The 15,511-nt window shown below is 42.9% G+C and overlaps 1 protein-coding gene across 1 annotated transcript in view; it reads left to right on the plus strand.

Moving 5' to 3' along the window:
• Positions 1-15,256, plus strand: part of LOC105283079 (midasin) — a 75,589-nt gene extending 60,333 nt beyond the window's left edge. The window contains exons 16-23 of the mRNA XM_011345543.3: positions 2,204-2,345; positions 2,441-2,667; positions 4,478-4,689; positions 4,771-6,910; positions 7,036-11,465; positions 11,720-14,161; positions 14,519-14,759; positions 14,872-15,256. Of these exons, the coding sequence (XP_011343845.2) occupies positions 2,204-2,345; positions 2,441-2,667; positions 4,478-4,689; positions 4,771-6,910; positions 7,036-11,465; positions 11,720-14,161; positions 14,519-14,759; positions 14,872-15,051 (10,014 nt within the window). The 3' untranslated portion in view covers positions 15,052-15,256. The remainder of the gene's footprint in view (positions 1-2,203; positions 2,346-2,440; positions 2,668-4,477; positions 4,690-4,770; positions 6,911-7,035; positions 11,466-11,719; positions 14,162-14,518; positions 14,760-14,871) is intronic.
• Positions 15,257-15,511: the final 255 nt, after the last annotated feature.

Raw genomic sequence — 15,511 nt, forward strand, 5'->3', positions numbered from 1 at the left:
GACAGCTTCGTAGGAAAAACAGATTTTCTATCCGGGATTACAATCGAACAATCACAACAGTAGCTTCTCTCGTGACGCGGTTCTCCAGTGATCGATTTTCCCGGAGGCTGCGCCCGTTTCTCATAATCTGTATTGCTCACGCAGAAAACACATCTTGCGATTTCGTGATCGATGATGTCGTTTCCCGCGAGAATAAAAATACAACGAGCGGACGGCGATAGTAAATTCGCATCGCCATGAAATCGGTATAGAAACGAGAACGTCCTCACGTGATGCGCGCCTCGCATAATTCACCCTTACCCTCGCGTTTCATTCGTTTCGTAACGTTTCATATTTTTTATCCTTCACGATATACCTTTTTTATGGTGTCTTCCATGAGAAGCATTTTTAATTATCGACCATGATAATTGTAACTGTAATACTCTTTAATGCACTTTATCAGATGCTTGCAAGAATTTCTCAACTTGAGCGGACATAACGGCACGATAGTGCACAATCGATCATCTGCAGACCCACAATCAGATGTGACGAATATTTACTCTCAATCGTTCGCTGATTTATTGATTCGCTCGGGATTGAACGAGCCGTCTCCCACAACTCCATCGACAACGATTTTCCCAAGGCGGGTCGAGTCGCCGGGCCGTCAGTTGGCGTTAATTTTTGACGAATTTGTGAGAAATGAGCGACTTCGCCCGGGTTATCGGCCGGTTACGGGACCACCTGGAAATCCATATTAGACCGACATCAATCACCCTGATATTCACAGCTGACATTCCTGGTGATATTCCTTTGACTCGGCCGGGGGATAATCCTGACGGATACTTTTCAGGAAACGAAATCTCTCGTCGGCTACGAACGTCGGCGCCCCTGGATTATGCTGGCTTCTTAAAATACGAGAGCGACTTCATCGTCGGGCATGAAAAGGGACGCCCTGGAGTCAGTCGGGAGACAATAATAGATTCCGATTCTCGACTCTGCAACGAAGAGATATGTAATTCTGGACTCTTGCATGTTGCCCGAGGCTAGAATATTGTTTTATTCCATCACACGAAACGCGATTGGTGCCACATGGAGAATTAATTCCGCGTCTTCGAGAGGCGATAAAGTTTTCAAACTCTCGAAGACGCTGATTGAAATCAACTACGGTCGATCCTAGCTGAAAGTTCCGCATGTCTCGCGCACAAAGCGAAGACTCCGCAAACTTCCCCGTAAAATTGGTGTTCGGTTCGTAAGCTGCTGAAGCCCTTAACTATCGTGTACGAGTTCTGTACCGTTGTTACAATCTTCAGCTGTGTGCATATATTACGCCGAACATCGCCAGGTGCGCCTAATTTTCCGCGCTGATTATAGCACGCCCTTTGCATATTCATCGCGCTTACTTCGCGCGAATCTAACAATTCCCTTTGACATCGAATCCCCCTACCCTCCTTGCTCTGCCAAAGGCTCTGCCTTTGCAATTCGTTGATAATAATTCAGTTTTACACGAATACCGCATTTACTCGCAGTGCGAAATTAACTAATTGAAGTTGCCCCTTTGATTTTCCGTGCCACATGTTAATTTCGAATTATTACAGACGATTCGCTATAATATATTATATCGAGCGATAACTTGCGGCCTTTCGGTACTCGTAATACGCCTAGTTTCCGGAAGTAGAATTTATTCGACGATTATCGTGCGCGCGTAATTAAGCCGTGACCGTAATTGCATATCATTTGATTGCGGCTCACGTCTAGATTTCCGTTCCACGTAGCTTGCTCGATTCTTATGTAATTTTAGCGAAATTTCGGTACTCTTAAATCCCGGTATATAAAGTTTCAGAGTTGCGTTCGGGGAGCGCGTGCATATGCATGAGGACGAATGGCAACACGCGAAAACTTGTTTGATTGCATTCGCGAGCCCGTAAAACACGAGCATCGTGACACGTATTGACACAAACGTAAATATATAAAATTTTCATGAATTTTCATTGGTTCTCGTTGGTCGATATGTTCGAGCTTATTTATCACATGGTAAATATTACCTCGCTTCCGACTGCAAACTGAATGAAATGTTTTGCGATACCATGCGTATCGCTAGTAGGTATGCGTTAATTAGATTTAATTCAACAGATAAATCTCTCACTCACATCTTGAGGAATTAGAACTGAATAAGATTAGTTTTCACGAGAGCTTACACGTAATTAAGCGTTCTTGTTTTGGTTAGACGGACTATAATCGGCATCTCGAGCAACTGTTAAATCGTGTGACGAGTCTAGTCATCACCAGCCTGCGGACGAAGCTAACGGAGAATTTGGAGCAAGTTAGCAAGCTTCATGAAGATCTGGAACAAGTGCGACGCTTATTTGGTAGGTAAAATGGCTATTCTCTCTTTCTGCCACTTCTGACAAATTTGATTTGCGTTGAAGACAATGGAACCCTTATCGCTCCCATTCATCCACAGATGAGAACGTCGCCGGCATAATAATGGACGTGCAACTCAATCAGTTCTTAAATAAAATCAACAAACTGTCAGAGTTGGTGTCGAAGATGAAGCTCTGCGAGCCTTGCCACGAATCGGAACTGCTTGATATCGAGTCGGACTTGAAGAAACTGTCGGATCTCGTTAAGCAGGATAAATGCCTGAATGCCGGTGGAAAGTTCGAATGGGTAGACAGCGTGTTAGTAAAGGTATACTCCATTATCTCTCGTAAATCTTGTCGTCGTGAAAACGCTTGCGTTTATTCGCGAATACCTCAACCTGTTAAGATGCAAGAGCGTCCAGAGAAAGGACGTGTCTCGACAAGATTGCTCGTCATACTCATAGCATTCGAACTTGATTTAAGCAATTTTTATACGGTACTCTTTACGACGCCTTTTTATAATTATATATAATACCGTGAGCGATAACTTGCGCCACTTTGAACTTTACTTCGTGCTGCCCCATTCAATATTTTACCCTTGATGCAGGATAATGTAGGTGTTGCTGAAGTTTTAATAGAGTCAAGAATTGCGACTTCCAGAGAACTTTTCTATCACGTGAGACTATTACATCTAGGCACGCTCGCTTTTATTAGAATTCCTGAAATATTGGAAATTCCATATTTTATCTCCATATCTTATACTCATTTTTATACGTATGTGTCTGTATAATTTGAGATAGCAGAAAACTAAAATTAATCACAGATAATAGTTTTATTATACAGGGTGAGGCACCTAAAACAGGCCACCTGAATATCTCGGCTGTTATTGGTGATAGAAAACAATGTGTCAGACCAAACTTGCATGGTTTCGAGGGACACATAATTTGTTCTAAATAGTTTTTTTATTAGGTGGACGCGTAGAGGTCATATGAAGGTGAACTTCGTTTTTTTAAATGGTATGATATGTTTTTTTACGTACCATCTAGTAGAGCGTTTGAAGATGCGCACATTGATCTACGGGTCAAAATCATTCAAGGTCACTGAAAGCCAACTGCAAGAGAAAATAATTTACTAAGTTCTTAAGTAAAAAATTTTTTTCTTCTCAGAGGAGCTCTGAGTTGATGATATCATTATTTTTTATATTGCCTAGAGTTCTCTGCTATTGAAAATACCGTAAACTCAGAAATGAAAAGTTCTAGCTCTTAGAAATTTTTTCTTTTTCCGCGAAGTTCTGAGTTGTTGTTATCATTATTTTTTATATTGCCTAGAGTTCTCTGTATTGAAAATACCGTAAATTCAGAAATGAAAAAGTTCTAGCCGTTAGAAATTTTTTCTTTTCCGAGAAGTTCTGAGTTGATGATATCATTATTTCTTATATTGCCTAGAGTTCTCTGTATTGAAAATACCGTAAATTCAGAAATGAAAAAGTTCTAGCCGTTAGAAATTTTTTCTTTTCCGAGAAGTTCTGAGTTGATGATATCATTATTTCTTATATTGCCTAGAGTTCCCTGCTATTGAAAATACCGTAAATTCAGAAATAAAAAAGTTCTAGCCCTTAGAAATTTTTTCTTTTCCGAGAGGTTCTGAGTTGTTGATATCTATATTTTTTATATTGCCTAGAGTTCTCTGCTATTGAAAATACCGTAAACTCAGAAATGAAAAAGTTCTAGCACTTAGAAATTTTAGCCTTCAGTGACCTTGAATGATTTTGACCCGTAGATCAATGTGCGCATCTTCAAACGCTCTACTAGATGGTATGTAAAAAAACATATCATACCATTTAAAAAAACGAAGTTCACCTTCATATGACCTCTACGCGTCCACCTAATAAAAAAACTATTTAGAACAAATTATGTGTCCCTCGAAACCATGCAAGTTTGGTCTGACACATTGTTTTCTATCACCAATAATAGCCGAGATATGCAGGTGGCCTGTTTTAGGTGCCTCACCCTGTATATTAAGTGTCCGGAAATTGAAGGTAAAACGTAAATGTAGAACATTAACTGTTTTATGCATATTTTCGATTAGTAAAATTGTTACATCATGTAAAACAACGTAATAACGGAGTGATCCTTTAGTGTTTGCAAGATGGCACTTGGCTGCTCATCGACCAGGTTAATCTATGCAGCCCCGCTGTACTAGACAGGCTTAATGGACTGTTAGAGCCAAACGGTGTTCTCACTATCGGCGAACGAGGCGTCAACGGAGAAGGCAATGTCGTCACTATCAAGCCACACAAAAACTTTCGCCTATTTCTCACTATGGATCCCCGATATGGCGAAATTTCCAGGTAATTGCTTCCTCGATGATCCTATCGGATTGCTTCACTTAATGTCATTTTATCGTAAATTACGGTAACGATTATTTTTAGGGCCATGCGTAACAGAGGAGTCGAGATTTACATGCTCGGCGCGAAGGAGAACATCGATTACGACGCGATCGATCTCCAATCGCTGCTGTTCAACGCCGGCATCGCGAGATCAGCGCAGCGAGCCGCGTTGCTCGATATCTACAAGAGAGTGTCGACGGAGATCGTGACAGTGGATCGGCTCGGCGCGGTAGATCTCCTGCACACCGCGTTCTTGGTAAAGCAACGCACGCTACGTGGATTCCCCACTGGGCAGTCCATCAGAGACGCGTGTATCGATGTCTATGTCAAGACCAGACCGATGTCCGATCGGGTATTCAAGGAGGAGCGCCTTATCGCCCTAATCGATGAAGCGATCGAGCAGCATGTCGCACGTGATGAACAGCAGGCCTCGATGATCGATCTGGATGCCGCTACGTGGAGTGTGTCGAACTTGCAGAAGAATTTGCGACTCATCATTATCAGACAACAGGGTCTGCTGTTGAACGCGGCCGTTAAAATACACGTGTCGCGTTCGAAACTCGGCTCGGGAAGTTCTGGAAGAGACATCGCTACCACGAAGCTATTAAATGACTTCTGCAATCTTGAAGAGAATGAAGAGTTCGCGCTGGTTATCGACATTGTTGACGCGTTGCCACATCTTTTATTAAACTTCTTCGAGCAATCCTCGCAAGGCGACGTGCAGCTCAGAAAGAGATGGATCTCGAAGATGCTGCGGCAGAACGCGATATTTGGCAATTTTGAAAGAAAGATCGAACTGATGGCAAAAGTGATCGCATCGTTTCGCTTTCGCAACAGTCCGTTGCCTTGGAATCTGTGGCAGCTCGTTGGCAGGAAGATAACATGCCACGAAAATGATAGCGTTTGCAGCGATGCGAATAAGCTGTTGCTGTTGCTGTACGCATATAATATGGTGCTGAATAACGACGTGATACCAACGGAAAACGAAATATTAGAAGATAAGAACATCATGTCAGTCAAACAATATTCCGCCATTATACACAAAGGAACACTATTCTCGCGGTTGAAGAACCAACCGCTCATAACGTACTTTGTAGAATTCATCGAGCGAGCAAGTTCTTGCATCGGTGCAATCTTACAAGTTTACGACGTGACTGCGAATTCTGAAGAATATGTCGAATTGAGGAAGGATTTGATGTGGTACGCGAGATTCGTGCAACTGGGCGAAATGACGCTCATAAACAAATCGGAAAAATCGAAAGATGTGTTCATAAACTTGGAACAGATTTCTTTATTGCTTAGAGTACATTACAAGTGGCTCTTGAAGTTTCTGCGCAGGCTGTTTACAATAGTCGAAAGATCTTCGAGGGACGCGATCCCGCTCGAGGTCGGACGCTTGGTGGATCTGGTGGACGACCTAAACGGTCAATTGGGATCAGTGTACGATCCTATCAAGAAAATATCAAAGAGAATTAAGAAGCATTTGACGCTTCCGCCACCCCACTCCTCGGAAACTTGCATGAACGTACACTCCGGGCTACGGAGGATAACACAGAAGCTCGACGCGAGAGACAAGAGTGGCAATATCTTGAGAGAAGAATGGAGAATTGTGGCCGTGCAGCTGGACGACGCATTAGCGATGAGGCATCGCGCGATCTCTCTGTGGCGTGAGATTCACTCCGGCAGCCCGATTGACACAACGACTTGGCAGACTATTCTGGAGATGGAACAGTTATGTGAGAGTTACACTTGTCTACGATCCTCCGGGAATAACGAAAGTGTTCTTAGCAGAGTAAAGTCGCTTCTCTCGGAGGCAAAAATGACGCAGTTGAACATGAAGACACAGTTGTGGCCGATTTACGAATACGTGTTCCTGTCGCTCGCCTGCACCTTGCAAGGGGAGATGTGTCGAAGCGGTATAATCTCCACTGCGGAATGCCTCGCGAGATTCGCGGATCTGCCCAGTATACCAAGCGATTTGATGAGTTTGTTAGACACGATGGCTCGGACGGAGGTCGAGCAGAAACAAAAACTCGCGTTGCTGCCGGAATTGTTCCGTCGACTCGCACAATTTGCTCAGCAGTCTTACGCTGTAAAAGATACGAGCCGCCTTTTGCAATGGCACGGTATAACGGCAGAGGAAGATGAAGGGATGTCAGAGTGTGTCTACACCGAGTCCAAGGTTTGTAATCAATTTGTTGCTCTCATTATATATTGCCTAACTTGTATTGTTCTTTGCAAAATTATTCTATTTAATTTCTTCTCTCGGTATTTGTACTTGATTAATTTATTTTCATACATTTATAGATGGAATGCTACTTCGGCGGGCCCGTTCTCTTTAATCTAATGTTGCAATTAATGTTGAATAAAACAAGTCAAGAGAAAGAGAAGAAAGTTTCTTCCGCGGTCGCGCTCGGAACATACGCGAAAAAGATGGATCAGCTGCAACTGTTGAATGAGATTTTGTGGCGCAACAGCATCTCGCTAACGAGTAAACGATACGACTTATCTAGTAGCGATCTGATCACATTAAAGTTTTATTTGCGTTTATACATGTCCGCGATCGACAAAATGAACATTGAGTACAATGTACGTGACTTGATTGCGATCGCCATGAAGAAGCAAGGAACCCGCGCAGTGGATATAGAACACAAATTGCAAATCGATTATTTCCAACCGCTGGAGGACCTGCACAGAGCGTGTGATGAGATAAACACCATCGACGAGGAAAATGCCGGCGAGGAAGAGAATATACTTCACCGGGGGAGAACGTGGATGTCACTCGGTTATATTCAGTTGCTACTATTCGGGAATCTCGATTTAATTGATCCCGTACATAAAGTGGAACTGAAGCTCAAATACTTGGAACAGGATATTGTCGACTGTAAGAGAACAATGTACGTTGCAACGTTACAGAACCGAATTTTGGGAATGTCGGCGGAGGACGAATACGCGCATCCAAAACTTGCGGCCACGAGAAACTGTGAGCTACGTTTGCTGAAAACGAGAGACGATCTCAACTATCTGAAAGCGTTCAGACCGTCATCCGTCAATTTTGCCTCGCTGAGCGAGGAAAGCGCCAATTTCAGAAACGAGGTAGCTTCCTACAAACTGGTGGAGAAACACGCGAGTAGCTTGTGTGCAATTGCACGCAAGATTCGTCAAAATTGCGACTCGGCCGATCTAATAGCCGCTGAGATTACCTCACGAGAAGCTGAAAGCTGGAGTTTGTCAGTGCAACAGTTCGCCGAGCAGATTGAGGCGAAGTACTTGTCGGCTTATCCAGACGTGATTATTCCGCTGATGACAGCTCTGGCTCAGCTGAGGCACGGTGTTTGTATACTGATCAACGAGATTCGACGACTGACGTCCCTACGTAAAAGCACGGTGGCCAATCTCGAGTTTTTGATACACAATTTGCTGCGGTTCCCAACAATCGGTCAGCAGCAGGATAGTCTTTTAACTCTAAGCGGCTTGTGCGCTTCCACAAGTGCTCGGGAACTGATTAGCGAAAATTTACGTTCTGCGGACACGTTTGTCAGAATGCGAGAGCAGTTCCGGATATTCAAGTCGGGTCTGCACGAGATGCACAATCACGTGATCCTGAACAGGGGTCTGACTAAGTCACTGTGGTGGAATATAAACGAACTACTGCAGCAGATAGTTCTGATCTGGAAGCAGCAGCAACAGGAAGAAGAGAGGCGCGCCGCGGAGAGGGACAGTCTGTATAAAAACAAGATCAAGAGTCACGCGCCAGCAGAGGAGGACGACGAGCTCGCTCTCATCCACAAAATGTTCCCTAAGCATGATGCGAAAGATTTTGACGACATTGAGAATACGATGCCCTCTCTCAACGGAAACGGAAACGTGTCGGTAGAAATGGACACATCAGATGAAACCGAACTGAGCCTCAGCGGTCTTATCACGAAAGACGATATGAAAGAGATCCAGCAGATTCACTCAAACATTGTCACGTCTTTCATTGCGTCCAAGTGGATGTGCAACAGTCCCGTTTCAATGTGCTCGACCGATTACATTGGACCTTTGATTCAGAGGTACAACACAGTACATGGGATGATCAAGGATATACTACCGAGTTTGAGCGAGGGGCTCGCAACCAGATTGTACAATAGCTTCAACTTGTTGGTCACTTTGGAGCTGCAGGCGAATCAAGACAAAAGTGTGAATCAACAAACGCTATGGGAAAACGCCGGACGGCAGACGACGAAAGCGTACAATTTTTACAACGACTGTAATATTGAAGAAGTGAAGCAATGCCTGCCCGTATGTCAGAGTATCTTGAGTCGCGTTGATGAATTGCTGAAGGAGTGGCCGGAAAATCCGATTTTAAGATCGATACGATGCATAATTGAAAGGATCTATACGTTCCCAACCATCTCACCCGTCTCCCGGTTCCTGACGGGTCTCGAACTGCTACTCGAGAAGATGCACCAGTGGGAGGAGTTTGCGCACAGCGGTGTCCGTATGGTAGACCACATATCGGCATTGACACAGCAGATAATATCATGGCGTAAACTGGAATTGTCTTGCTGGAAGGCCTGCTTGGATACAGTGTACGAAGACCTCAGATCGGACACGTCCAAGTGGTGGTTCTTCTTATACGCATTGATCGAGAGCTACGTCACGAAATCCGCATGTAATGATACCGAGATTGCGAGAGCAAACGACGAGCAACCCATTACCAGGCAAGAATTGGTGGAATCACTGGAGCATTTCATGACCGAGTCATCTCTCGTCGAGTTTGAAGCACGATTAAATCTTCTCTTGACGTTCCACTGCCATGTGTACTACCTCGATGATAACGACGACAAAAACGAGATTTCAGCCGTACTGTGGAACATGTACAGTTATTATAAACAATTCGTCGATGACGTGAAGACGCAGATCGCTGCCTTGAAAGCGCCCATCGAGAAGAAGCTGAAGGACATCATCAAAATCGTACGATGGACCGGCACGAATCATTGGGCGGTGAGAAAATCGGCCGAAGCGACGCATCGTCAGTTACACAAATACGTAAAAGAATTCCAGAATGCCTTGAAACAGAGCGTATCCACCTGTTTGATCGTTAAGTCAGGATCTTACAGCATGGAGATGAGTAAAGGCGTTTGGGATGACCAGGATCATCGCGATTCTTATAATGCAATCAGTCCTGACAATTTTATCGTAACGAAATCTCCGCATTCTTCGGAAACAAAAGCGCTATCCACAAACAGGTTTATTACAAGAACAGAAACGCTGCTGGTGAAGGCCAAAAAGCTGTGCAAAGAGATAATCCTGGGGAATTCTTATTCGTGTATACGATCCGAGCTCGAAGACTTTGTCCAAGATTTCATGGAGCAGAGCGCGCGTCTTCGCAACACGGACATCGACAAGAACTTACCTAAGGGCAAACAAAAATCCCAGGCGAAGAGTATTCTGCAGCAGAAAAGAATGACACTCGGCAATTACTTCAAAATGTTGACTCAAATGGGCGTATCCTACCGCGCCGGTGGACTAATGTTGAAGAACAACGCGGATAAGGTAACAGACTTCACGGTTCCATCGTTGGATCTGTCCACGATCGATCGATACTTCAATCTGAGGAATATAGATCAACACATGCTGAAGCACTGGCAAGGTTGCGAAAAGTACTACTACAAGTCTCTTGTCAGATTGAACGCTCTTAACGCAATGCTCAGCACAAATCACACCGATCTGGGACTGCAAAACATAGAACGTTGCCGGGGGTACTCCGCGCACCTGATGCTGATGGCTCACAGACAGAAGAGGACGATCGCCCAATCATTTGATCGTTTCTCGTCGCTTCGTATACAGCTGGCGAATTTGTCTGAGTCGTGCGAGCAAGATTTGACCACATCGAAACAGCGCGAGGGCCAGAACTGCGCCGAGAATCTGAAGACATTGCTGATAACGATAGAAGCTGGTTTTGAGCAGCTGCTTCTGTTTCTACAGTGCTGTCCTGCAGATTCATCAACGGACCCGGGTAGAGCCATGCTTACCTTGCACGCAAACGCACTCCCCATAACCGCCGCCTCTCAGAATGACGAAGCCTGGAAGAACGCGAACGCTTTGGTGAAGGATGGACTGAATTCGATAAAAGCTGTCGCGAAACGTTACCATGTCTTGTTCATGCCATTCCAAGTGTTATCAGGAGATGGCTCCGTCTATGCTTCAATCTTGAGTTCAAGACATTTTAAATTTTTGGAACAATCCTGCGCAACGATCGAAAATCTAAGAGCACGATGCAAAGAGCTAAAACGACTATTCACGAACACAGACATCGAGCATCCTATCTGGGAAAATATAGCATTCTTCGACATGAAGATGGAATGTTCTCTTCGTGATTTTGAACGCTTGCGAGAATCCGCGGAAGTTGATAACGAGGAACGATCAAAAGCAACCAATAATGCTATTGAACAATACGAATTAGCGCTGGAACAGTTCATAAACACGATATTGCTCGTCATACAGAAGAAATACAAAGACCGCATTAATATGAACGACGATGCAACACATACGAATGAAAATTCGAAAGAGAAAAATAATGAGGACGACGTGGAAAAAGAAATGCAGGAAAATGTATTGAAAGAAAAACTTGTCGACTCCCTCGAGAAAGATATAACCGAGTTGAAGCTGTCTACAATATCCGATTCATTTTTCAATCTTTTGTTATCGATACGTGAGCTCGATCTACAATCAGCGAATTACTGCACAGGGTAAGAATCATCTTAATATTTATCATTTTAAAGAATATAAGTGATTTTATAAAATGTAACGATGTTTCCTAAGTAATCTTTTATCAAAGAATAGAAAAATATTTTTTATATGCATTCTTTCTATCGTGTTAATAAAATTTTCTAAATGTGAGATAAAAAATACGAAACAGTAAATTTTCGTTGTATTTCTTAAATTAGCATGAATATATTCTCTAATAAAAATTAATTGATGCACGTGTTATTATTTTTTCCAGCTTGTTGCTAAAATGTTTACCGCTACTGGAACAGTATATGTTGCTCAGCCAATTTTACTTAAATGAGCAAGTGGCAGCATTCCGCGTTACATGCAAAATGCTGTATCTACAGTTGAATGTCTTTTTGGATCTGGCTGCAAATGGATTCTGCGTACCGAAACATTTAGATCTCGAGGAAGGCGAAACAGATGAATCAGGCGAGAAGACAGAGAAAGGTGGGATGGGTTTAGCAGATGGTGAGGGAACGAAAGACGTCTCCGACAGAATAGAATCCGAGGATCAGCTCGAGGACGCAAAACTCGCAGATCAGGAGCAAGAGAAACAGGAGGATAAGACTTGTAAGGAAGAGGAGAAAGGAATTGACATGTCCGAGGACTTTGACAGCAAACTCCAAGATCTCGAAAAGGGCAATAAGGATGAAGAAGAACAGAGTGATGACGACGACGAAGAGGACGACTTGGATAAGGAAATGGGAGAGACGGGAGAAGGCGCTGAACAGCTCGATAAAGAAATCTGGGGCGACGATAAGGAAGAATCCGACGACGATAATCAGCCAGAGAATGAAGACGAAAAGGAGGGCAAGGGTGAACAGACCGGTGAAAAGGAATTAACCGCGAAAGATGATACAGATAGAAAAAGACAACACGATGACGATGATACAGACGAAAACCAACAAGAAGACAGTAAAAAGGAAATAAACGAGCTGAATGAACCGGAGGTGAATGAAGACCAGGTTGATCCTTATTACGGCAACTTCCAGCCTCAACCAGAACCCGAGCCGTTTGATTTACCGGAAGACTTGAATTTGGATGAGAACGAAGAAGAGAATAACGACGGACCTCAGGAAGAGAATCCGTTCGACATCGACGAGATGAAAGACTCCAAGCCGCCGCCTCAAGAAAAGGATGCGAAACTCGATGAAGAAACTGATGATGACAAAGAAAACGATTCTGGAAAAGAGGACGAAGACGAGGACGGCGAAAACATGGATAAGAATGGACAAAATACAAAAGACGATGTCGAGGCTAATAAGGAAAACGAAGAGAATAACGGAAATAATGCGGAGACCGGAGAGAACGAGGAAGACGAAAAGCAGAATCAGGAAGAAACGGAAGAGGAGAAGCTGCACGAGGAGGCGACGCCAAGCGCGAATGACGCGAGTCAACAAATGGATGCGCAAGCGGTCGAAAAAACGACAGAAGGTTCGCGGGATGCAGTAGCGCAAGAACAGAATGACGACAATCAGCAGCAGCAAGATGCCTCGACTGAGAATACTCAGGAAAACAGCAACGATAACGGTATCGGGCAATCGGAGTCAGTACAGCAAGAGAGCGGACATACGGGATCTTCCAAGCAGGAAATCATTTCAGGACCGCAGAGAAACATAACGCAACCAATGAAAAAGAACAAACCAAGTAGGAGCAACGAGGATCGCACCCTGTTGGACAGATACGAACCGCTGCCGAAGAAGCTGAAGACCGTTTACACGCAGGAGGAAGTATCGAGAAGCGAGAAGGAGGACGATTTAGGCTCTCACAGCAATGAAGCCGAAATGGCTCAGCATATCCACAAGGATTCCCAGAAATTCGACGATTATACGCTGGACGCTGCTACGGAAGATCAGCTTAAGCAACAAGCTTCCAACGAGGACAAAGAAAATGAGAAAGAAGAGAAAGAGGACGATTGCATGGATGTGGAGATGCATGAAGATGAACAGACCGACACAACGAATGACAAAGTAACGGAGCAAAAACCTGAGAAAGTTTCCGAGGCTAATGAAAGGCAAAAAGATACCAGTGCTGAAAAGAGAATCGGGAACGACGTCGAAATGGAAACACCGATCGAATTTGAAGGAGAAGAGACAAAGATGCCGTGGGTACAGAGAGGAAACGAGTGTATTTTTAACACGATGGAATGTAATTTGGAACAGGACGATCTTACTTCCAATTACGTGGAAAGTAAACGTTCTGAACTGGAAAAGATATTGAGTGAATGGACGCAAATTCCGTCTACCGAGGAAGCTGCAGCCGCGTGGAATGATTTGTGTTCAATCACGGATGCAGCTGCCAGGGACTTGTCAGAGAAATTGAGGCTGATTTTGGAGCCCACGCAAGCGTCGCGACTAAAGGGCGATTACAAGACAGGCAAGCGCATCAACATGCGGAAGATCATTCCCTACATAGCCAGTCAATTCCGTAAGGATAAGATCTGGCTGAGACGGACGAAGCCTTCCAAACGTGACTATCAAATCATCATCGCGGTGGATGATTCCAGCAGCGTATCAAACAATAAATCCAAAGAAATGATATTCGAATCCTTAGCGCTGATCAGCAAAGCTATGACTTATCTGGAAGTGGGACAACTTGGTGTCTTCAATTTCGGGTCGACGATAAAACTGTTACATCCTTTAGGAGAAACATTCACCGAACAAACTGGAAATAGGTATTTCTGTCTTTACTTAATCTAAATAATTAAATCAAGCTCGTGAGTTTTGCCGACTAGTTCTTCTGCGAGCAATCATTCGATCCACGTTATTCAGTCAGTCATTGACATTGCAAAATCAGAAACTATTCGATCAATAATTTATCATTTATTAAAGACTATTAAAAAACGATCTTTGGAAGGATTGCACGAAGAATATGCTCTCATAATTGAGATAATGTGTCCATGATATCGGCAGAACTCAAGTGCAACATGATTTAATTACGAGCTCGATAAAAGTTAAGAGAATTATTTTAACATTCACTAATGAAAATTATATAGTCACAAACACACATTTATATTTTTTTCTGATTCCAGGATAATGCAAGAAATGACGTATGATCAGAAGGAGACATTGTATTCGGAAGCAGTCAATTTTGCAATGGGCATGTTTGAAAATCAGCGTGGTTCATCCGATAATGCTAAGCTGATGATAATTCTTTCGGATGGCATGGGAGTAAATTCAGAAGGAAAGGGAATAATACAGAGCGTTGTGAAAAGAGCAAGAATGCAAGATATATTTCTAATATTTATAATAGCCGAAAATCCGAATGGCAAGGTAATATTTAACTTTCCTTTTATAATCATGTTTATGTGATGTGTGATAATGATTAGTAAACTCTACATTAATTATAGGTTAGCGGATAAAGCTCGATTTTTTATTTTTTCAGTTTTCCGTGCTGGATTACTATACGACTAGACTCGAAGAATCAGGCTTGGTAATGGAACCGTACATGGACTCTTTTCCGTTTCCTTTTTACGTGATTCTCAGAGATACAAACGCATTACCGAGTGTTTTGAGTGACGCTTTACGACAATGGTTCGAAATAGTAGGAAAAATTGATTCCTAGGCTAATAGAATTACGAATGTAAATATACTCAATATAAATATAGTTAAAATTAAGATAAAATTAAAAAATTTTTTTAATTAAAAATAAAAAGAGTGATTTCTATCAACGTTCAAAAATTCCAGTAAAAATCGATACTTGGTCTAATAAATTCATCTTAATTTTTCGTACATAATAGATAGAAAGACACTAAACTAACAATTTTAAACTTTTGAACGCGTTATTCATCCTATCCTCTCCTATAAAACTACTTAAATGTTTAAACTACTTAAGCACTAAACTGTCTATAAAAATAGGATTCAAGATATATAAGGCAGATGTGTGCTAATGTACTAAAGTCGAAAAGAATAAGGGAAAGCGGACTTATCTTTATACTCTTTACTATCACACACAAGCGAAATCTAATTTTCTGAACTGCAATCGTCATCCTTTCTATAAAAGTTACGAAATATAATACATATAT

This window comes from Ooceraea biroi, chromosome 4 (assembly GCF_003672135.1).
Source record: "Ooceraea biroi isolate clonal line C1 chromosome 4, Obir_v5.4, whole genome shotgun sequence".
Classification (NCBI taxonomy): domain Eukaryota; kingdom Metazoa; phylum Arthropoda; class Insecta; order Hymenoptera; family Formicidae; genus Ooceraea; species Ooceraea biroi.